Consider the following 22,010-nt stretch of genomic DNA (forward strand, 5'->3'; position numbering starts at 1 on the left):
TGTGTTTCAAATCTAGTTTATTACGGTATGAAGAACTTGAAATGGGTCTCTCACCAAAAGATTTCCAAATGGAAAAGTAATATCGTGTTAATTAGAAAATTCTTTACATAGTGAAAGGCTCCCGTGGAACAATTACTCTGTATTTCACATCATCTTTTTCCAACACAATCTTTACATTGGGAAAAGAAAACATGAAAGAAAGAACAACAGCATCGGAAACATCGTATAAAATGTTCTATTTGAGTATTTTCCGGATAACAATTAAACCTTTCTGTGGATACCTGCCTCAGAGCTATATCACAAACCAGAGTAATACGAAAGAAATCTGACAGAAGATATATTCGTTCCGTGTCAGTACAAAAATTGCAGTTTAAAAATTTAAATGACAGATTACTAGAGAACCGTCAGCTGATACACAAGATTAGCATTGTATCTAGTCAGATAGCAAATTCAGGCACTTTTTAATGCATTCTCAGCACAGGTTTTTTCTTTTAACCAGCCCAGATGTAGCATTTGAGTACTGAATATGTTGTTCCAAGGTAACAGACTAGATCAACTGAAATGACTAAGGACATATAAAAAGAAACTCACTAATATAAATACATAAAGCAGCTTTAAGACCCACCCTCATCACAGAAAGCCTTGTAACAATCACCACGCCAGCTCTGCTGCCCCACACCTACTGGTGTAGCCAACCACCATTAACAGTCCTATGCCCAACAGTGGCAAGTGTAGAAATGCAATTTTTGACAATCCATAAATCCATGTCCGAAACACAACAGGGGTGGGGGCTACAGGCAGCTCTGAATAGCTCCTGGACAACGGAGCACGTCCTATTACTAAACTAATGACTGCATTAATGCAGCCATGGAAGCAGGCTTAAGAGGATCAAACAAACTCTTCCCAGAGGAAACGGCCAAAACAGCCAATGCTGACTCAGTGGTGTGTGTGCCCTTTTTAAGGAGAAATGGAATCTGGGAAGAAACTTGGTGGTTACAGTTTACTTGTGCGCATATTCCTCCACAAAATTTCGTAGGCAGAAATAAAATGCTTGTATTTCTTGCAAAAGAAAGAATTTAGAGCATACAGCCTATGGAACTGAGAGACACGAAATCTTCACAGCCATAACACTAGCTAAAGGATTGACTTTGCTTTTCTAAGGAGAACTGTTGAGTTCCTGATGAAGCCGTCCAGGTAGTTTTCTGAAGTAAGGCAGCCAAGTTCAGACTGCAGGAAATCACATTATTATGATTTTTTTCTTTTTTTTTTTTTCTATTTTAAATAGATACCTGACACAGCTCTGCACAGAGACAGCCCTTTTACATAATGCTGGATATCCAGCCGTCAGCAGTCCTTCAAGGAGCTCAGCACTTTCCTTAATAAAGGGTTTGCTTTTAGCACTATATTAAGTCAGTTAAGTATCATCACCCACTTTGTAGCCTCACACAAAACTAAAGAAGCCAAGCTAAGATATTGTCTTGCACTAGAAGACCCATTAAACAGTACAAGTCAAAACCTCATCTTTGCTGATACTCGTGTTAGCAAAGCTGGCTGAACTGCAGCAGCTAAGGATGGCCTCTCACATTAGCACATTGCATTGTAGCAATCAAGGACACTCAAGTATTTGTAGTAGGATTATGATCAGAGTAGTCTCACGGATAGACTATGTTGAGCAGAGTAACTGCCGTTAGCCATTGCAGTGTTCGTAGTCTTAACAGTAGTCTAACATCTAAAAGAGAGTCTGCAAACAACCTGAAATGTATTTTAACAACTACATACCCGGAAGAAACCTTCAGAAATTCTCTAGTCTACCCTCCTACTCCTGAATTTTTGAAAATCCCAAAGCTGTTGAACAAACTCACATGGAAAGTGCTTTTTTATTTGGCATAAATATCGCATTAGCTCTTTGCCTGTCAACAGGCAAAGAAGAAATGTGGGGAAAGGCATTCAGTAAAATAGTTACTTCCCTTTGAGGCTGAAAGCAAGTCTAAGAACTGATGCTTTTCTCCTTGCTTGTTTCTTTGTATAAGGCACTGCAGTGTGTTTGTCAAAACATACCTATTAAGGGCCCTTTTCCACCATTGGCCAGAAAATTCTCTGGGAGTCTCAGATGGTAACATTCTAAGCTCCACTCAAAGTTACACATCAGTGACTAGGAAGCTTTAAAAATGAGATTCTTGTAAGTTGGCCAAAACAGAAAAACAATCTTTGCCTACCCCAATACACTTGAAGCAAATTGCCAGTTACAGCAATTATATAATTATATAAACTTTCAGTCTCTCGACTCTAAGTTAATTAGTTCTCCAACACTGAAGACTCTTCAGGAGTAAAAGAAATGTCTAATTTTAAAGTAAACAGAGAGGGACAAAAGAGCAAATACATCTCAAGAAAATTATCTCCCTCTCTGTCCAAAGAAGATAAACGCCTCTTAGTGGTTGTAGAGAAACCACTAACTTCCATGATTTTTTTTTTCCCCACAAATTATCAGTCCCTCCCTAACTCTCAGGAAGGTTCTGAGAATTAAAGCTGGTAACACACATTGAACATGGAAAGGCCGCTGTGAGGTAGTATCACAGCATTCCTATTATCTAGCTTATATCTCTGTCTTTCTGCAGAACCACTAGAGATTTTTAACCCCATTTCACAAAGATTTCAACTCAACCTTTTGTAAAAGGATATCTATAAATAGCCTCTTAGATTTAAACCCTGAACAACTGAGAACGCTGGAAAGGGAGGTACGTATTATCCACCTTTCAGTACTACAGACTGGGGCTGGAAGGGCTTAATTACCAAGATATACTTAAGAACACACTGAAGGCTGCCCAAAAAAATTACTCCATTTACAGCAGCTCCATAGACATCTCTCCCCAAGAGAGGAAAACCATCCCTTTTACCTATTTCCAAACAGCTCTCCTGTACTCCATGCTAAAAAAAGGCATAAAGAACAAACTGAAGCGTTACACCGTGCAACAGTTCTGCTGCACACGAAGAGACCTTTCTCCCAGGCAGCTTAACAGAAGCTTTTACATCAGGCAACTTAAAAATGTCTTCTGTTTCGCTTTGAAATCTTAAAGTTCAGACACACTATTTGTATAATCTAAAGCAGCAAAATAATTTGAGCTAATGTCTTATCATAGAAGTGTCTCAGGCAGAAAGAGATGCTTTTAACTCAACATTTAGATTTGAATGTGGAATTCATAATTTAGCATGATTTACACATTCACTGTCCTGAAATGCGGAATTCACTGTTTTCTTTATGATTTTGTCTGTGATGATGCATTCTTATAATCGCAAAAAAAAAGCTGTAATTAATGATTAATGCTCAGTGAAGTTGCTTCTGTTAATAGTCACGAAGTTCTTATACTTTCAGTACTCCTGTGCTAAGCTTTTTGCAATGGTGCTCAACTGGATATTTGAAGTTCCTTCATAGATTGTACCTGAAATCAGAACAGAATAAGTTAGAAGACTATAAAACCATTGTGAGTACATCAAGAGATCAAGATATTATCCTAACAGCCCAGCTAGAACATTTACAATTGAAGAGAAGCTTTACTAAGCAAGTTCTAGAATTAACATTCACGTAAGTGTTCATATCTTATTATCTGCGACAATCAAAATACTTTTCTTTTGCTACAACAGAATGACAAGAAGTTTTCATGAAAACCAATTCCCAGATAACCAACAAAAAGCTAACCATTAACAGAAGATGTCAGCAATAAAGTCAAAGGGTATCATTAGTAGCAATGTCAAACCCTTAGGTTCAGTGGTTATACTGGTAAACAGGGAAATCTTAATAAAATTCTACATAGATTCAGATCTTTAATCCAAATATACTACATATACACTATCATCAGTGTTGATTATAGTTTTCAGGGAAAAAGAGTCTCTTTAAAAATTAGCCAGTCATTCAAAGTATAGTAGTTCAAAGTATAGTAATACCAATGCTACAAGAAACATTTGTTTAGAGGCTATCACTCACCTATTTTGCAGTCACGATAGTACTTTTCTATTGGATAATTCTTGGTGAATCCAACACCACCCATCCATTCAATACATTTACTAGTTGTTAGTGTTGCAACCTATGAAAATAGTTTCACTGTTACTATCTCAGGATTCACCATCTTGCAAGCAATGGTATATTTTATGCTTCATAGCCAGTGAAAGTGAAGACAAGATAGTAATTACAACAGTAACTAGAACAAGTGGGAAAATGACAGATTGATATTTTTGTATTCATCTTATACAAGTCATTTTAGAACATAAATAACGTCCTTCCACATCAGAGAACAACAAGAATTCACTATTATTGCAACAGTTCATATGACACCCTATGAAATAGACTAGCAGAAATATGCAAAACAGCAATTAAAAAGAAACAGAAGCAATGCAATTCTGAATCACATTAAACATCACAGTTGTGGACCAGCTAAGTGGAACCATTCATTTCTCCAGCCACAAAAAGAATCCTGAGAGAATGAAATCTCTCTAGATAAGTCAAAACACAAATTCACTTTCTCTTTCAATGACAGAAGATGGAAATAGAGCTACAGATTTCACAGCAAAACACGACTTAACAATTGCACGTTTAGTCATGGAAGAAACTTTCCAACAGCAGCGAAATAAATGTATTGAATTAAGAAACTGTACATTACCTCTGCAGCATAGTATTTGGCCATGCTCGCCTCCTTTATGAATGGCTTTCCTGTTTCTGCAAGACGGGCAGCATTGTAGGTCAGCAGCCTCGCAGCCTCCAACTCGGTGGCCACCTGAGCTATCTGATGCTGCATTGCCTGGAATAAGCATGCCACAAGTCAGACAGAACTGCTATCCAGTACTCAAGTGAAATTTCTAGCAAGAATCCCTTTCTCTTCATAAAGGGACATATCTACATTCAAAATAAAAAAAAAATAATCCAGATAGACCAGTAATTCTGCATGCCTCTGCTTTTTTGACAACAAATTCGTGAAAACTCTGAGCCACTGAAGTCCTTTTAGGAATTGCACTCTCTTTCTCTTTCCCTCTTTGATTCAGAAATACGGAGGAACTTCTTGCCAGACTGGACAGAGAGGAAGAGTCAATATTTGAACCCACGAGTACCAAAGAAATCTCAGCCAAATGGCAACATTCTGCTCAGCAGTGCAGTGACAAGAGTTGGTCAAAGAGGTATATTTATTTTGCAGCTATCCATTGAGAATAGTCATACATAAACACATCTAGTTCTCTTATGAAGCTTAACTGAAAAAGGCATGAAAAAAACTTGTTAAATAAAATGGAGAACTACTAAGGAGACAACTACTTCTTCCCATGCACAATAACCTCAAGACAAAAGCTATGGGTGGCACAGAAAGAAGTACAGAAGATATAAGTGATGAATGGATTCAAGAGGATGGAAAATGGTGATGGAATTCACCTCTAAATGGCAGGTATTAAAGAAGAACAGGATTACTGAAAGAGATACAAACATTATGATAATTGAAAATGAATACTGAATAGTCTAACTTGCACCTAAAACACAATGAAATCTTTCATCTTATTAGAACATTAACACTGCTCCTTAAAATTTGCAGAAAGATACAGCAGAAACATAAAGGCAGGTCAAAATAACTAAATAATTTGGCAATTATAAAATTCAATTTCCCATTTGAAAGACACAGTTCCAATAATTTTCTAAATATCTCTGGGTGCTTCCTAAAATTTGTACAAATTACCAGTAGTATTAATGTTCCTTCCCTTTAGCTGAGATGTAGGTTTCTTTCAAAAAGAAAATTACGACAGTAATTACAATTATACATCTTCCTTATTAAACTATACATCATTTTTGCAACAAAGAGGCTTTTTCATTTTAAGATACAGATATTATCATGAAAACTAAATGTCTTTATATAACACAGGAAATATAATCATTCAATCAGTTTTCCTCATCTTTCTCCTTTTTCTAGTGCCTCCAGGAAAAGGCCTTCCCCTACACCTCATGAAAGTGTATAAAAACTGGAACGTGTTCAACATACTGTGAGATTAAAATCAGAAGAGAAAGGAATTCCACGTGTATTTTTCAAGGCAGCAAATATACTATCAAGCAAGAAGGGTTACAATACTACTGTTTCAAAATTGCAAATGATTTACACGCTACTTGAAAAAACACATAGCACTGAAAGGATGCATTCCACATGGCAGATGAATGCTCACGTGAAATTCTCCTGAAAATTTCTTCTGAAATACGGAGGAGGCATGGCAGAAGATGAAGCACAAATTATGAAAGTCAGGTGACTCATTTTACCAACTTCATCTACTGCCATCATTGCTACTATCTTGGAGAGAACCTCTCACAAGTCCATTAACAAGTACCTGGAAATCAAATACGCTTTTCCCAAACTGGACTCTCTCCTTTGTATATGGAACTGCATGGTCAAAACACCCCTGTGCCAGTCCTAACATCTGTAAAAAAGATAAGGCATATGTTCAGTAACAATTAGCTCATGAATGCACCTTACAGAGATCTGAGTAGAGAGTCTTATCCTGGTCAAGGAGTTCACCTTTGTAAAAAGCTTGGTGGCCAGGAGAAAATTTTTCTTCCTACATAATGATTGCTAAAACAAAGCCAAAATGTTATGAAGATTCTATGTAGAATCTGAAGAGACACTTCTACAGTTATGCAGGTTTCAGACAGTTACTCCTAATTCAATTAAGATTCGAAAAAAACCCACAATGCCTACAAAAAAGACTATGTGAGGAAAGAATGTAAGAAAATAATGCAGTACTTTGCTCATTAGCTGCACCAGCGTATTAATTGTCGTCTTGTATAAACTCATGCAAATGAGCTAAGTATATCAGCTTCAGCAACTGTAGCAATGTACACAGCTACCTTGTCCTAAAACTGTCTAAAACTGTTTTCACAGCCACAGTTATATTTTTATACAATTTTCATTATCTTTTAAACCTATCACACTGCACAACTAAATTCAATACTACAGGGCTTTAACACTGCTCTTCCTGGCCATTCAAGTATATTTCTCACCATTTACCAAAAAAGTAGTAACTGAGATATAACAACTACCTGACCTTAACTTTTAATTAGGTTATAAGTGTAACTTGAAGTAATTAAGATAAAAATCTAGACCATGTATTTTACTGCCAGAGCATCTATACTATTTATATCTCTGGGAATAACGGGGCCCATGGCTCTAGTTTTTAAATGCCACATCTGACCAAATTTAATCACAGATAATTTTCAGAAATGATGGAAACCCAACCCATTTAGCAACATAGTATACTGCCATGTGAAAAGTCTAAATTTCAGGAGGACTTTTATTTCTGCTCTGGTTATTCAGAGGTCTGCCTGCAAGCTGGAGGAAAAGGTAAGGGAGGCCTGGTAGTACAGATGCATTGCACCCTACACAGCACAACTGCATCCACAACAAAATACCAAGAAAACTTTACTTTTTAAAAAGTAAATTCAAAATACAGAAAAAAACTTGTCACAAGCAATTTTATTATAAGGCTGTATCTGATTTCCATTGAAAACACCAGCAGTCTGAGATCCAAACCGAGTTTACAACAAAATGCAGCATGTGGAAAAAGCTCCACGATGAGCAAATGATTTCTTGAAGATGCCATTAAGATTCAATTGTCAAACACAACATTGAACTAGGACACTTCTGCCACAAAAAAAAATCATGCTTATTTTTAAAATAAGTTGACTTTTAAAAGAAATTTTACTGGGGAAACATTAGTGAGCGTGAAGTCACATTTGGAAATCCCATCCAATCACAATTAGAAATATTAATATACATTTCAGTATGTTAAATTTTCCAAAGATCTAGTTTTCAAAAAATAAATGTACACAATGGGAGAGAAAAATGTTGAAATATTTCTGAAGCTATAAGTTAACCACCTAAGACAAACTAATTGCCATTTAATATTTTTAAATATATTGCTTATGTCGCAGAAAGGATTTTATCATTTGCAATTGTTTCAGTGTATTACTGTAACTTAGACACAGGGACAGTGACATCTAGTGGCAATATAGTTTTTAATAAAGTATTTCCTAACTAGTTTATTCTTACAATCTACCAATACTTTGTAGGGTTGAATCCAAATTCAAAGTTCTATAATGGTTGTATTCAGCATTGAACAATGTTACCCACCTGTGCAGCAATACCTATTCTGCCACAATTTAGCATTCCAATTGCATACTTGTAGCCCTGTCCAATCTGCCCGAGGATATTCGTCTCAGGAACCTAAGGAATAAAATCACACCATTAGTTGTGTTCTATTCTGCTTTGCAACTGCTAGAAATGTTCACAGGTGAATCACCTTACACTTTGGTTAATTTTCCCCGTAAATGAGGGCGTAAAACAAACGAATCATTTGCTTACTAGAATATCTGATGAGAACATTCTCCGATTATAAATTCACTCGGAAAAACTGCATCAAAATTTAGAACTTAAATCTCAATCCTCCTGAATATTTTTGAGAAATAGGGATGACAGTAACGAGCAGTGAAGGGGGAAAAGGGGAGAAAAAAATGGAAATTTTGGTTAGCATTCTCTCCTTACGTGTGGTCAAGCTCAAATCATACACAAATTATGCTTCAGTAGCTAAACAGCTTACAATACCTTAACATTTTCAAACGTTACTGGGCAAGTAGACGACGCTCTGATTCCAAGCTTATCCTCCTTCTTCCCTATATGTAGTCCCTCTGTGTTGCGATCTACTATAAAGCATGTGATTCCCTTGTATCCCTAGGATGAATTAAAAAAATAATCAATAACTGTTTTTTTTATACTAGTATTACCAAATGTTTATATAAATATCACACCCCAACACTGGAATTTTATACCTGCTTCATACATTCCTAAATAAGACACTGGCATCATCATCTGCTCCCTGTGTCTACTAATTATAGTTCAACACAAGCCCCATTAAAATATTCCACGTGGAAAACAGAATAATTTTGGAAGTTCTCTGGAGAAGACAGGAAACTGGTATTACGCCAATGGAACAGGATCACAGTGTCTGTCTGCACTGGAAATCACTGGGGAAGCAAGTTAGTGCTGAGTTGGAAGATAGTGCAGTTAAATAGTGAGCTGCCAGGCAGAGGGTGTGTTTAGGCTCAAGTGGTCAAATGAATAATGGCTCTAACCTCACCTGTCAGAATATTCTATGGTACGCAAGCTTTTACTTAAGCCCAATTACTTCAGTTATGCTTCTGATGGCAGGCTGCAAATATTCACTTCCTTTCAAGGTTGTCCAAAGTAAGAGCGCTCACCAAGGAGACTGGTATCACTGGGAACTGTGTCTGAATATTCAAAGTGCAGTATAAGTACTATAAAAGCTCTGAATGGCCACCCAGGATTGCTGGGCACATTCATCTTATGATTCCAGCCTGCAGAACATGAATACCACTGCCTCTTCATTTTCGAAAAGTAGTGGGAACATCTTTTATAAAGTATTCTGAAATCATTACGATGGTTGTTGTACGTATTCAGATCACATTTTGGACAGGACACTCAATAACGCATGTGACAATACACAGATTGTAAAGTCAGTCTAAGTTCTGGCATCTCTATGCACAGGATTACAGTCTTTATACAGCTGAAATCTTAGATTGCTGAAGTAGAGCAGTGATTCCTGACAGCTGTCACTTTCCTTTTCTCCCTGTAATTTATTCTTATTTCCAGTTCTCCCCCCTCTCCCCCACTCATTCATGCTTTCTCAGCATTTCCTCCTGCCAGAACCACAGCAGTCTCTCATGCCCCATTCTACAAGGCCCAGGAGAGAAGCACGAGGTCCTCCAGGCCATGTTCTCATCTCTTCCTGATGCTCCCACCCACAGCACTTCCTCTCATTAAGAGGATGACACGGTGAGGCAGGAAAAGCATTGTGGTTCTTGTGGAAGAGTTGCATCTTCATTAAAGAGAAGACTACTCTTTCTCCAAATCTTTTCTTAACAACAGTCCATCTCACCAAATGGGAGTGGCTAGTGCAGACTGTACACTTTGGTACACAACTGTACGGTGGCCTGTTCTCATTCAAACTGTTGTTAACTGTTACTTAAACTTTGAAAACCAATGACTTTCAACCTCCTTCTTGAATATTAATGTAAAATCAAATTTCTAACTTTAACACGACAATACATATTCTTTCAAAACACTATGCCAACAGTAACAACTCCAGATATTAAGGCAATGGACAGCAGTTAATGAATATGGAAATGACTTATCAAATGTATTTTCAGGCTATGAAGTACTCAAATCACCCACCAGACTGTGACGAAATGAGTAAAATTTCAGAAAGCAACACGATGCTCAAATGTTCTATCCAATGAAAGGAAAAAAGAAATGTTTTATTAGTCAGAGCTTTGAATTTAGAAATAAGTATCTTCAAGTTAATTTCTTAAGAAAGAGATACTGGAAGAAGTTCTAAACAATTTAGTTTTGTATTTGATTCTCACTCTACTCTTGTGGTACAGTATATTTTAAAGCTCACAGTTGATTTTTCTGAGTCTTTACCACCAAAATCCAAATTAGTAAATGACAAAACTTGAAACATGCATATTCAGATATGGGTTTGGGTTTTTCTTTTTTTTTAATCTGAACTTTACTACTGTGTACTTGTTAATTATTGAGAGCATGTAGCCTAAGCTCTGTTTTGCCTTGCAAAACAGCAACTTGCCAGTTAGGCCAGAAGTGTCACAAACAATCTGTTCTTCCATTACCCAGAATAAGACCAATGCATGCTGTGCTCTTCATCTAAGCAATTATGATTCTGACATTTTTCTTTTCCCTGGTGGGAGGAATTTATTAAATTGCTCAGCGAGTTCTCTATTTTTGTTGGAAAATATTGTAAAGGTTTGTTCTCAGCTAGGAAAAGGTGCAAAGAATATTAACCTTTAACACCAGATTATTAATAGAAAATCCACAGTATCCTATATCATCACCTGTCATTGAAAATAACATTATTCTTTAGCAACTTACTGAGGCAGGATCCGTATTTGCCATCACAAAGAAAACTCCTGCGTGTTCTGCTAAGCTAATCCACATCTTTGAGCCATTGATAATATAGTAGTCTCCTTTCTTTTCAGCACGAGTCTTCAAAGAGAAAGCATCACTGCCAGATCCAGCCTCCGACAGGCAGAAACTGCCTATCTGTCAATTGAAGGGAAAAATTCATTTTACTTGTTTTTGAATATGTAGGCACAACGTACAAGGAGTTCTGCAACAAAAATAGTTATTGACACGCACAAGCCTCTTAAATTCAAACTTTTTAACCTACCACCTCAAATTAACTAAGTTTCAGATATGGACATTAACAACAGAAACATCATGGAATGACATGCCTCTCCCAGTCAACTGCTTTAAAGATCTTTTCCACAGTAAATTAAATGTTAATGAAACTATGAAGACCCTTTCCACTTTTACCTCTCGTCTACTGATGACAAGATGTATCTCTACCACCACAGGTCTCAGCTCTAACAAGAGTCTCAAAGTTCACATACAAAGATATTTTCCACTGCTGCAGTCACTCATTTAGTTACTGGAAAAAAAAAAAACACCCAACCACTAATATTATATAACTGCTGACAACTATCCTATATCATAGTAATACGAGATGCTGACTCACTGTATCTTTAGCCACTCTAGGCAAGTAGGTTCTCTTTTGTTCTTCTGTTCCGTATGTGGTAAATAACCTGTTTGTTAGCGTATTTTGGAGTTCACATACAAGAGCTACAGCTGGATCAACCTTGGCCAACTCTTCTACCGCCAATATGATGGAAAACAATGAAGCTCCAGTTCCTCCGTACTCTTCTCCAAGCTCAATACTCATCAGCTGAAATGTAAAAGATGCAAATATATTAGTCTTTCTCATGAGTTCTCATCAACTCGTTAGTCAAAGCTAACACTTAAAGGATTAAAATAAAACCTACAGAATGTAAGCATTTCCAGATCCTTTCTTAAAGACCTAGTTCCTTTCAATACCCTTCACAAACTAAAAAATTTATCCCAGAAGTTGAGAGTCAACTTACTCAAGAAATAATTCACAAATGCAGAATACAGGCCAAACATCACTCTGACTAATTTGATTGTATTTTGCAGAACAACTGCAATTTCAACATAAGTCTATCATTTAGAGTTGTCATTGTACAAAACGATGTTTTCATCACAGACGAGCGTGAGGTTTGATAGCAGGAAAGGCTACAATTGAATGCAGGAATGATAAGTAGGTTATCTGGAACACAACCTCCTGCTGCTGCCTAATACGGACACAGAAAACTCTCAATGCCTTTTTCCAGTGACACTTAAGTTAGGCTGGTCTTAGTATTCCATGCAATTATTCTTATCCAAGAAAAAAACAAAGAAGACGGTAAAGATCTCATAGATAATTTGAAGAATGCAGTATGGGAGTGGGGCAGATGGAAAGAATATCACGGTAAAAGCTGGAGAGAGATTAAAAAAGAAAATAAAATTGCCCTTCTGTTGATCAATCCACAATTTAGCTCAACTGAATCACCTCTCAATCTTTTAATCTAAAAACCTGAAAAGTGCACAGTTAGAAATTCATATTGGTGGTGTCACTTTTTGACTAAATAATTAAGTGAAAGTGTGCAGACCCCTTGTTCAAACAATCCCTTTATTACAGAGTCTTCCATTTTCGAATTCTCGTCCATTTTTTGTACCAAAGGTGCAACTCGTTCCTGAGCAAATCTTTTCACTGTAATGAAAGAAGAAAGAAGGCACGTAAGTATTCTAACACTCTACCTGAAGATCACTCTAACAGTCACATGGTATTTCTGAGAGGTTATGCGTACATTCTGACTCTCCCAGACAATTTAATAAAAAGACAAGAAGTTGTCCAAGTGAAACAAAGTAATGTGCCACAACGTTCAATTATCATTCGTGTTACAAGCTTGTGAACCAAAACAAATACTTCCTATAGATTTAGAAACTTCAAAAGCAACTCAGCGACACTTGCATGAAGTTAGTTGACAAAAAAGAGGGGGAAATATTTCCAGTATGTCCCTTATTTTGTTAGCTGTACCTTCTTTACGAATTTCAACTTGTCATTTGGGTAGTCTTTAGGCTTTAACACACGTTGAGCGCACAAGATCATGTAAATAATACTGCTCCTGCTCAGCCTGAGCCTTACAAGCTCTCTTGTAGATGTGCAGGCTCTCACTCTTACACCTCAGCTCTGAAGTCTTCCTCATGCAGGCCTGACTCCATTGCAGGCACACATCACGTCTGTCACAATCTGGAGATAGGTGAAACCTCTGACAACCAGCTGGAGCAATTACCCACAGATGAACTAAGCACTTCTGAAAGGGCGTGAGACAACGCCAGGCAACTTCACTGCTGCGACAGCAACAGTCTCAAACAGCCAATATTTACTCATGCAGAGTAAACTGCACTCTGGTATGTGCACTTGTGCTCTGGTAACACGGAAGAAGAACCAAAACAACACCGCACTCTTCTCTTATGATCTAAAGCAATTTAAAAATTAAGCAAAATCCAACGAAACAATCTCAACTCGAGATTTAACTGGAATTAAATGACAAAAATGGATTTTTAAGGTAAGATTTCCCTTCTAGCTAGGCATTTTTGAATTTTAACCACACAGAAAATAGGTACCCATATTTTTCAGCATCGTCTCCTCTTCAGTGAATGTTTGAAGCGGAGCACAGATGAGTCCATCACCGGTCACATTTGGCATAGGTTCTGATTTGAAGGATCTATAGACACACGGAGAAGCCCTCCAAGAGGCTGCCAAGTATGCTGGCACATTTCTTTTCAGCTGCTGACAATAAATACAGAACATCAGAACAGTTAACAGAATTTCTGTTTGTAGACTACTTAAATATTTAGTAGTTTTTATTTTAATTGAAAAAATACCATTTTACCCAGCGCTTTTATCCAGTAACAGAATAGGAAACAGTTTACACTTGATTTACCTGAGATTTATTAACCCAAAACAATTTTCTTGATGTTTGCTAATACAATGTTACTCTAAAAAATATTTAAAATCATTAGTTTTAGTCAATGTTAATGTTTGCAGCAAATAAACCCTGCTGGCAGAACTTATTTTTAAAGCAAGCCTCTGCAATGTTCACAGTAATAAGTGTACATTGTAACAGAATTAATCAAATATAATACATGTAAAACAAGAATGTTCTTACACAAGAACACTCAACTTTAATAACAGACTTAACTTTCTGATTTTCTAGGGACCAGCAGCTCTCACTTCTGAAGCAATGACAGCCCTCTGTCTGATAATTTTGCTGTGAAAGGGCATGACTTCAACAGCCCTGTGGATTTTCCTGTTCCAGTTGAGATCTTACTTATCACTGGCTGAATTTCAGAGCAAACACATTTCACAATCCAAGCACCTGGCATTTGAAACTTTCTCTATAGTTTAAATCCTACAGCTAGTATATAGATAGTACTCTGTAACTAATTATTAACACGTCTTAGTTGGTTGATTTATTAAAAAAAGTACAGGAACTAAACCTGAACAATTTATGATTGATTAACATCACCCCTCTCAGAAGCATCTCTCCGTTCATCCATGATATAACACAGTCTCAAATGACATCAAGAAGAAATGGGTACATATCCAAGGGAGTGGAGGTATTACACAGTACTTTACCGCAGGGGGAATTGTGTTCAGCAGGCGTGGTAACATCTGAGAAGTCACCAAAATGAACAGCACAGACAGCATGGCTCTTGAGAGCAAGCTGCACACAGTGATTATCAGCTGAGCAGGCAGAGATAATGTGACAGAGTGAGTTCTGCATCTTGGGGAGCTACAAACTACTTTCTGTTCAAAGAATTATTTAGGTAGGTAACGGAGTTAATATAACAAACAGGAGCTGGCTCAAAAAACAACAGGCTAACATATGGAACCTGCTGCAAACTTTATCAAATATTTATATTTAATCAAAAGCAGTACTCAACAAAGAACAGTGCAACCAACTGACCGACGTCAAGAGATGAGACAGAAACAAGGCTTTGCTCTCACAGCTCCCTGAGCCCAATGCACTCTGTGGCTGTTGTCGCCCGATCAGATCTTTGCTCCAGATTCCTGTCACCGTTGCTGTCAGACTGAAGTGCAGACATTCATTTCTTATTAAGACAACCGCTGACAGAACCCCCTAGCAGAGACACAGCCGTGCCATAAAAATACTATATATATGAGCACCCTCCTGCCGACATACATTTTTGGCAGCATGCTCTCTTAACCCCACAGCAAGCAGATAACAGACTGTGCAGTAAGCAGACCGCTGCTGGCTCACAGAAAGCAGGACAAGTTTGCAATGCACATTATGATAGCAGCATTCCTCAAAAACGAGCTGAAACTTTGGGGTTGGGAATGAAAAATTCCTTTGATCCTTCCAATAATTACTCTTCCATGTCAGCTTTCAATACCTGTCACCACAGTAACTGAAGAACCAATGTAAAACAGATCTGTGGACTCCTTTTGTCTTAGCAACAAGATGCCCAAGCCTATCACAAGTAAGGAACATTACTGCAAACAGCCATGTATGACCAAAAATAAAAATAAAAAAAAGGACTTGTAATGCATAAAACAGACACTGTTGTTCATTCATATTCAACACCCCAGGATACATAAAACAAACACTGACTGAGTCTGATTCAGGAGCACCAAGTTTAGATGTAGCAACAGGTGTAACACCTTCAAATGAAGATTAAGTCACAGGAGTCACCGCAGGTCTTCACAGAAAATCAAACTGAGAGTTGCTTTAAAAGAGGAAAAAATCCAAGACAGCCATGATCTTGAGGCTGTCAGTAGGTACACTCAGCAGACAACAAGCCTGTACTGTTGAAACAACAGCTGGTAATACTCTGGGTGTCACCTATACTTTCCTTTGTGGCTCTTAGCACTGGGATGTAGACTTACCAACCGTGCAGGTGAGTGCATCAGTGAATGCACACAGCGCTCTCTGCCCCATTCAAAGTGGGAAGTACATATTTTTGTCAACCACAGAGAAAAATGTAAAGGTTTTTCTCAAATGAAAGTAGGCAGCTGGGTGAACTTGGCTAACAAGCAGTTCAGCAAGGACAAGCAAAGTGCACGGGGCTACAGTGGCTGAGGCAAGCAGCCAAACCCCTGGCAGCAAGCTGCAGCTTTGCACAGCCAACAGCTCAGTGTCTGTCCCGGGCTGCAGCCTGTATTGTGGCAGGCTCCTGGCAACAATGCCAAAGGTTTGGTTAGTTAACTAACTTTGGAAAGTTAGTGTTTAAAGCAGCACTCTCCACATTCAGTTCCCCTCCTTGCTTCTCCAAGAACACAACAGGGTTACTTCGTATCGCCAGAACAGCTCGGAGACAGAGCCCACACAAGGCAACCCGCAGACAGACCTGTGGGCTCCTCGTGCCTCACCCCTAGTAACAACACAGTGTAGACACAATTGGTTTTGTATTCAACATTTAGATTGAAAAAAAATATCAAACGTTTACAGTTTTATTCTTAGAAGTCATTCACTCATAGGAGTTTTATGGTCTCAGATAGTATTTAATGTGCATAAATGTTACTCAGATGCCTCAGTGCTGCCTTACTGCTTCTTCCTCCTCTTTTTTTTTCCGTGGGCAAGGCAATGATTTATGCTGCTAAGGGACTTGGGCCACCAGCCCTACCAAAACCATGCACTGAAACATTGTTGCTGGCCTGTTTATAACATTATTTCTTATTTCAACTCTTACCTTCACCTCAGCTCGCCTGCTTGCTTTAGGTTTTATAATCTAAAATACTAACATCAGAAGGGAGCCTACAGGAAAGCTGGGGAGGAACTTTTTACAAGGGCAGGCAGCAACCAGACCAGGGGAAATGGCTTTAAACTGGAAGAGGGTAGATTTAGACTGGATATTAGGAAGAAATCATTCACTGTGAGGGCAGTGAGACGCTGGAACAGGTTGCCCAGTGAGGCTGTGGATGCCCTCTCCCTGGAAGAACCCGGTGCCGAGCTGGATGGGGCTGTGAGCAACCTGGTGTAGGGGAAGTATCCTTGCCTATAGCAGGGGGTCGGAACTACATGATCTTAAAGGTCCCTTCCAACCCAAACCATTCTATGATTCTAGAATGAGGTTACAACGCTGGGGGGCACGTCAGCAGCAGTGAGGTGTAACTTTAACAGAGAGCACAGCGATGTACACCTTCCAAAGCTCACCGCCTCCTCCGCGTCCCTCCCTCCCGTACTTGCCCCGGTTGAGTTGCGGACAGCTCCCCGCTCTCCCGCGGAGCCTTTCCCTGTCCCTCAGCACCACACACCCGCAGTCTCTCAGCAGGAGGCCCCGCTGCGCCACTCCAGCAGCCAAAAAGGACCCGAATTCTGACGGCTCTGAAGTACCGCCTCCCGGCTCCGAGCTAGGGAACGCTCAGTCCTCCTCCACCTCCCCCCCCCCCACCACCACGGACCCGGCGGCGGCCGCTCCCCTCAGCAGTAGCAGCAGCAGCAGGCGAGCAGCCCTCAGCCCGCGGCGCCGAGCATCACCTTAGCGCCGCTCCTCAGCCAGGCTCCCGCCGCCGCCGCCATGCCGGCCCGCAGCCCGCCCCGCTCCGCGCGGTCTCGCGAGACTTCGGGCGGCGCGGGGGGGCGCCGGGCGGTACAACAAACATGGCGGCGGCGGCGGAAGGGGGCGGCCGCGGCGCGGGGCGGCGGCGGTGAGTGGGGGCTGCCAGCGCCGAGGCCGTGTGGCGGGCGCCCGCCGGGCTGCTCGCCGAGCGCTGGGGCCGGGCTCCGCGCTGAGGGGCAGGCGTGGGGGGAGGCAGCGCAGCCGCCTGGCGGAGGCGGCGGTTGCGGGGACGCGCCGCGGCCGTGCCGCCGTCCCGGGCCGGTGGGCGCTGAGGCGGCGGTGCTGCGGGGACGCAGCCCCGTGCTGCGGGCAGCGGGAGCCGCCGGCTCGGGGCCTTCTTCCTCCGTTCTCTATGCTGGAGAAGATGAGGTTGTGACGGGCGGCTCTTCTGCCACACCCCCCCTTTTTTTTTTTTTTTTTTTTTCCTGTCTGATTCCTTAAAAGTAAATGGGACGCGGATGTGTGCTGTTAGCCGTGTCGCGCTGTTCTCCTACAGCCAGAGTTCTCGAAGTGTGATTTTATTTTCTTTTACTAAATATAGTTTACTGACGGTTTTGCGGTGTCTGCATCGTTACTCGTAGCGGAGCCGTGTGGGCAGGATGCTGCCGGGGGAGCCGGGGCTGTCAGCTGGGAGCGGCCTGCAGGGCTGAGCCAGGAGCTGTGCTGGAGCAAGGGGAAAACGGGCTCAGAATAAAGGAGGGGAGATGTAGACTGGATGCAAGGGAAATGTTGTTCACTGTAAGGGCGGTGAGGCACTGGCTCACCTCACTGCCCAGAGAGGTGGTGGTGCCCCATCCCTGCAGACAGCCAAGGTCAGGAAATGGGATCTGAGCACCTGATGGAGCTGTGGGTGTCCCTGTGTGCATTGCTGGTGGCCTTTAGAGGTCCCTTCCGAGAGGAACAGTTCTATGATTCTATGCCTTCCACTGAAGCGTGTTTTGCTTGGATAAAAACATTCAGAGACTAGGACACAGGTGTTGCTACGAGGGTTCATATCCTACAGCGCTTTGTCCACTGTAACCCTAGCACGTAGCACTGCAACAAATGCTACACGGTGATACTGTGTAGCAAGCCGATAAGCCATGTACTGCTCGCTGATAGAGAAGGTGTGGTTGCCTGCAGAAACCTTTACAGGGAGAACTGAGAGTGCCTGACGCGGTAGGCTCATTGGAGTACATGAAATGTGAGCTGCTCTGCTCAGGTTCTGATAATTGAAACTGCATTTACTGGTTTGCGGTGGCCTGATCTACTATCATTCTTCCCTGGAAAGGAGAGCTGCGTGTATCTGCTGTAAAACAAACTCTGTCAGAGAAGGTTCTTTTGTGCATGCAAATGTAGAGGTTTGTGGTCAAATTGTGGCAAAAAAAGAAAGTTGGGCATCTGCTAATTGAATCGGTGACATAGAGAAAGGATGACTCCTGAAAACATTATCTTTGCCCAGTCTGATTTCTTAGTGTTATAACTTGCTAGAAGGTAGCCTGGTCATCACTGTGCTACATTGTCCTGTGTACCCCTCTCATATCTATAATTCCTGTCTTGATGTCCTTTTTTTCCTCTCGTTGCAGGAGACACCAACAAATGGAACACAAATTGACCTAAGCCTACATCAGGCTGGTGACACCAAAAAAAAAAAAGGGTATGCAAAATTGATATGTAACGCTGTGGTCAAAACTAATTGAACAGTGTTAACGACAACATTAATTGAGGTTACGTAGGTGTGATGTGAAAGAACGCGTTCATGTGGATGCAAAAACTGAATTAATGCTTGCAAATAATTTTGAAAATGCGGGAGAATGTTTATTGTTGAATACGGTTTTGATCTCATAACTTGAATTTTCATGGGTTACCTCATGTTTTGCATAGTAGCTATTGAAAAACAAAGGTGTTCTTATGGGAAAAGTAGCATGGTAAATGATGCTGATTATGATCTGCAGGAATAGCAATGTGACAGGCTCATTTTCCTCTTTCCAACTGAGTTCTGACTTCTGTATTTGCAAATTTATTGAGAATTAAGACTTTAAAGGTCTGTCATTTATAGTCCCAGAAAAAAAGCATAACGAGTAACTTCTGGTGAATATTTTTATTATTTCAATGCATAATAATTAAGTGGATTAAGACCACTGCAGAACAGGAAGCTAAGATTTTGGGATGAAAGAAACACTGCTTTCTCCAAGGCTTCTTTCTGTCCTTACTAATTCTGTAGTCATTTCCCAATGTGAGACAGCAAAACAGATGCTACGACAGAATTATCAGTCTCTGGTTTCTTTGGAACCATTTGTTCACTAGAGACAATATTCAAACTATCAGAGACATTGAATTGTCTTCCAGTGAGATAAATGGGGTGGATGAAACTTTGAAATGCTTTTACTAGCAATGCTGAATTCTAATAAAACGTATAGCAGTAGAATATTAGAACTTGTCCTCCAAAACATATATTATTTTTTCAAGTTTCTTTCTTACAACTCATGGAGGTTGAGAAGAATAATGGATTTCTTTCTTCTCTCTATATTTTTTCTTTTCAGGGAGGTGGGGAATCTTTGCTCTTTGCTTTGTGTGACATAACGGGAGTACATTTTTGAGCGTGCTCCCTGTTCAGTAGGAAAATAAAGATCAGGTACAATCCATTAAAAAAAAAAAAGGCAAATCGAGCATAGAATCATAGAGTCACCAAGGTTGGAAAAGAACTACAAGATCATCCAGTCCAACCATCCACCTATCACCAACAGTTCTTACTAAACCATGTCCCTCAACACAACATCTAAACATTCCTCCTCTTTTCCAGACTGAACAATCCCAGCTCCCTCAGCTGCTCCTCGTTAGACCTGTGCTCCAGACTCCTCACCAGCTGCATTGCCCTTCTCTGGACACGTTCCAGGGCCTCGATGTCTTTCTTGCAGTGAGAGGCCTGAAACTGAATACTGTATTCGAGGTGTGGCCTCACCAGTGCTGAGCACAGAGGGCCAATTATTTTCCTGCTCCTGCTAGCAACACTATTTATGATCCAAGCCAGGATGCCATTGGCCTTCTTGGCCACCTGGGCACGCTGCTGGCTCATGCTCAGCCAGGCATCGACCAATACCCTCAGGTCCATTTCCTCCACACAGCCTTCCAGCCACTCTGCCCCGAGCCTGTAGCGTTGCTGGGGTTGCTGTGGCCAAAGTGCAGGACCCGGCACTTGGTCTTGTTGAACCTCATCCCATTGGCTTCAGCCCAGTGATCCAGCCTGTCCAGATCGTTCTGTAGTGCCTTGCTACCTCCAGGCAGATCAACGCTTCCTGCCAGCTTAGTTATCTCCCCTTGGTTATCTGCAAACTTACTGAGGGTGCTCTCAATGCCCTCATCCAGGTCATCAGTAAAGATATTGAAGAGGACAGGCGCTAGCACTGACCCCTGGGGATCACCACTGGTGACCGGTCGCCAGCTGGATTTAACTCCATTCACCACCACTCTCTGGGCCCGGCCCTTCAGCCAGCTCCTTACTCAGCAAAGAGTGTACCTGTCCAAGCCGTGGGCTGCCAGCTTCTCCAGGAGAATACTGTGGGAGACAGTGTCAAAGGCTTTGCTGAAGTCTAGTAGACCACATCAACAGCCTTTCCCTCTTCCAGAAGTCGGTTCACTCGATCACGGACGGAGATCAGGTTGGTCAAGCAGGACCTGCCCTTCACAAACCCATGCTGGCTGGGCCTGATCCCTCGGTTGTCCCACACATGCCATGTGATCTCCCTCAAGACAATCTGCTCCATAACCTTCCCTGCAGCTGAGGTCAGGCTGACAGGCCTGTAGTTCCCCAGATACTCATTACAACCCTTCTTGTAGGCAGCAGTCACATTGGCGAGTCTCCAGTCTTCTGGGACCTCTCCAGTTGACCAGGAACACGGATAGATGATGGAAAGTGGCTTGGCTATCTCTTCCACCAGCTCCCTCAGCACTCTTGGATGGATCTCATCTGGCCCCATGGACTCGTGGCAGTCCAGGTGGAGTAGTAGGTCTCTGGCCATTTCCTCCTGAATCGTGGGGGGTTTATTCTGCTCCCCATCCGGGACTTCCAGGTCAGAGAGTAGAGTACAGTAGAGTACCCTGAGTATAACTGGCCTGACTTTTAAAGACAGACATAAAGAAGGCACTGAGAACCTCATCCTTTTCTTTATCCTTAGTGGTCACGTTCCCAGCTGCATCCAGTAAAGGATGGAGATTCTCCTTGGTCCTCCTCTTACTGTTAATGTATTTGTGAAAGAGTTTCTTGTTCCCTTTTACCCCAGCAGCCAAGTTGAGTTCAAGCTGGGCTTTTGCCTTTCTAATTTTCTCCCTGCACATCCTGACTTCTTTGTACTCTCTCCAAGTTGCCTGTCCCTTCTTCCACAGATGGTAGATTCTCTTTTTCTCCTGGAGCCTCAGGAAAAGCTCCCTGTTCATCCACGTTGG

The 22,010-nt window shown here is 41.0% G+C and overlaps 2 protein-coding genes across 4 annotated transcripts in view; one reads left to right on the forward strand and one right to left on the reverse strand.

Moving 5' to 3' along the window:
- ACADSB (acyl-CoA dehydrogenase, short/branched chain) lies at positions 1–17,605 on the reverse strand. Of its 2 annotated transcripts, none has more exons than XM_021397443.1 (11): positions 17,507–17,605; positions 13,629–13,791; positions 12,611–12,711; positions 11,623–11,829; positions 10,977–11,147; positions 8,616–8,741; positions 8,145–8,237; positions 6,346–6,435; positions 4,653–4,790; positions 3,980–4,079; positions 1–3,437 (listed from the first exon to the last, which is right to left on the reverse strand). In XM_021397443.1, exons 1-11 carry the CDS (start codon positions 17,546–17,548, stop codon positions 3,367–3,369), a joined length of 1,302 nt encoding a protein of 433 aa, XP_021253118.1. In that variant the 5' UTR covers positions 17,549–17,605; the 3' UTR covers positions 1–3,366. The 2 variants fall into 2 exon arrangements, with proteins under 2 accessions (XP_021253118.1, XP_021253117.1); XM_021397442.1 differs by having other exon boundaries at positions 13,629–13,794; positions 17,507–17,597.
- Positions 17,602–22,010, forward strand: part of IKZF5 (IKAROS family zinc finger 5) — an 11,332-nt gene continuing 6,923 nt past the window's right edge. Inside the window, exons 1-2 of one of the 2 annotated variants that reach the window (XM_021397444.1) lie at positions 17,602–17,676; positions 19,154–19,224. The gene's annotated coding sequence lies outside the window, so the exon portion shown is untranslated. Of the gene's footprint in view, positions 17,677–19,153; positions 19,225–21,074; positions 21,227–22,010 lie in introns of those variants that run through there. The other variant, XM_021397445.1, reaches the window with a different exon arrangement.

Source organism: Numida meleagris, chromosome 5 (assembly GCF_002078875.1).
Source record: "Numida meleagris isolate 19003 breed g44 Domestic line chromosome 5, NumMel1.0, whole genome shotgun sequence".
NCBI lineage: Eukaryota > Metazoa > Chordata > Aves > Galliformes > Numididae > Numida > Numida meleagris.

What these genes read in the sequence shown, in the direction of transcription:
- ACADSB (XM_021397442.1), bottom strand. Translation starts at nt 17,548, where the DNA reads ATGGCGGCGGCGGCGGGAGCCTGGCTGAGGAGCGGCGCTAAG. An exon ending in CTAGAGTGGCTAAAGATACA is followed by an intron (nt 11,148 to 11,622) that starts GTGAGTCAGCAT and finishes TTCAATTGACAG; the next exon opens with ATAGGCAGTTTCTGCCTGTC. An exon ending in TAACGTTTGAAAATGTTAAG is followed by an intron (nt 8,238 to 8,615) that starts GTATTGTAAGCT and finishes TTTATTCCTTAG; the next exon opens with GTTCCTGAGACGAATATCCT.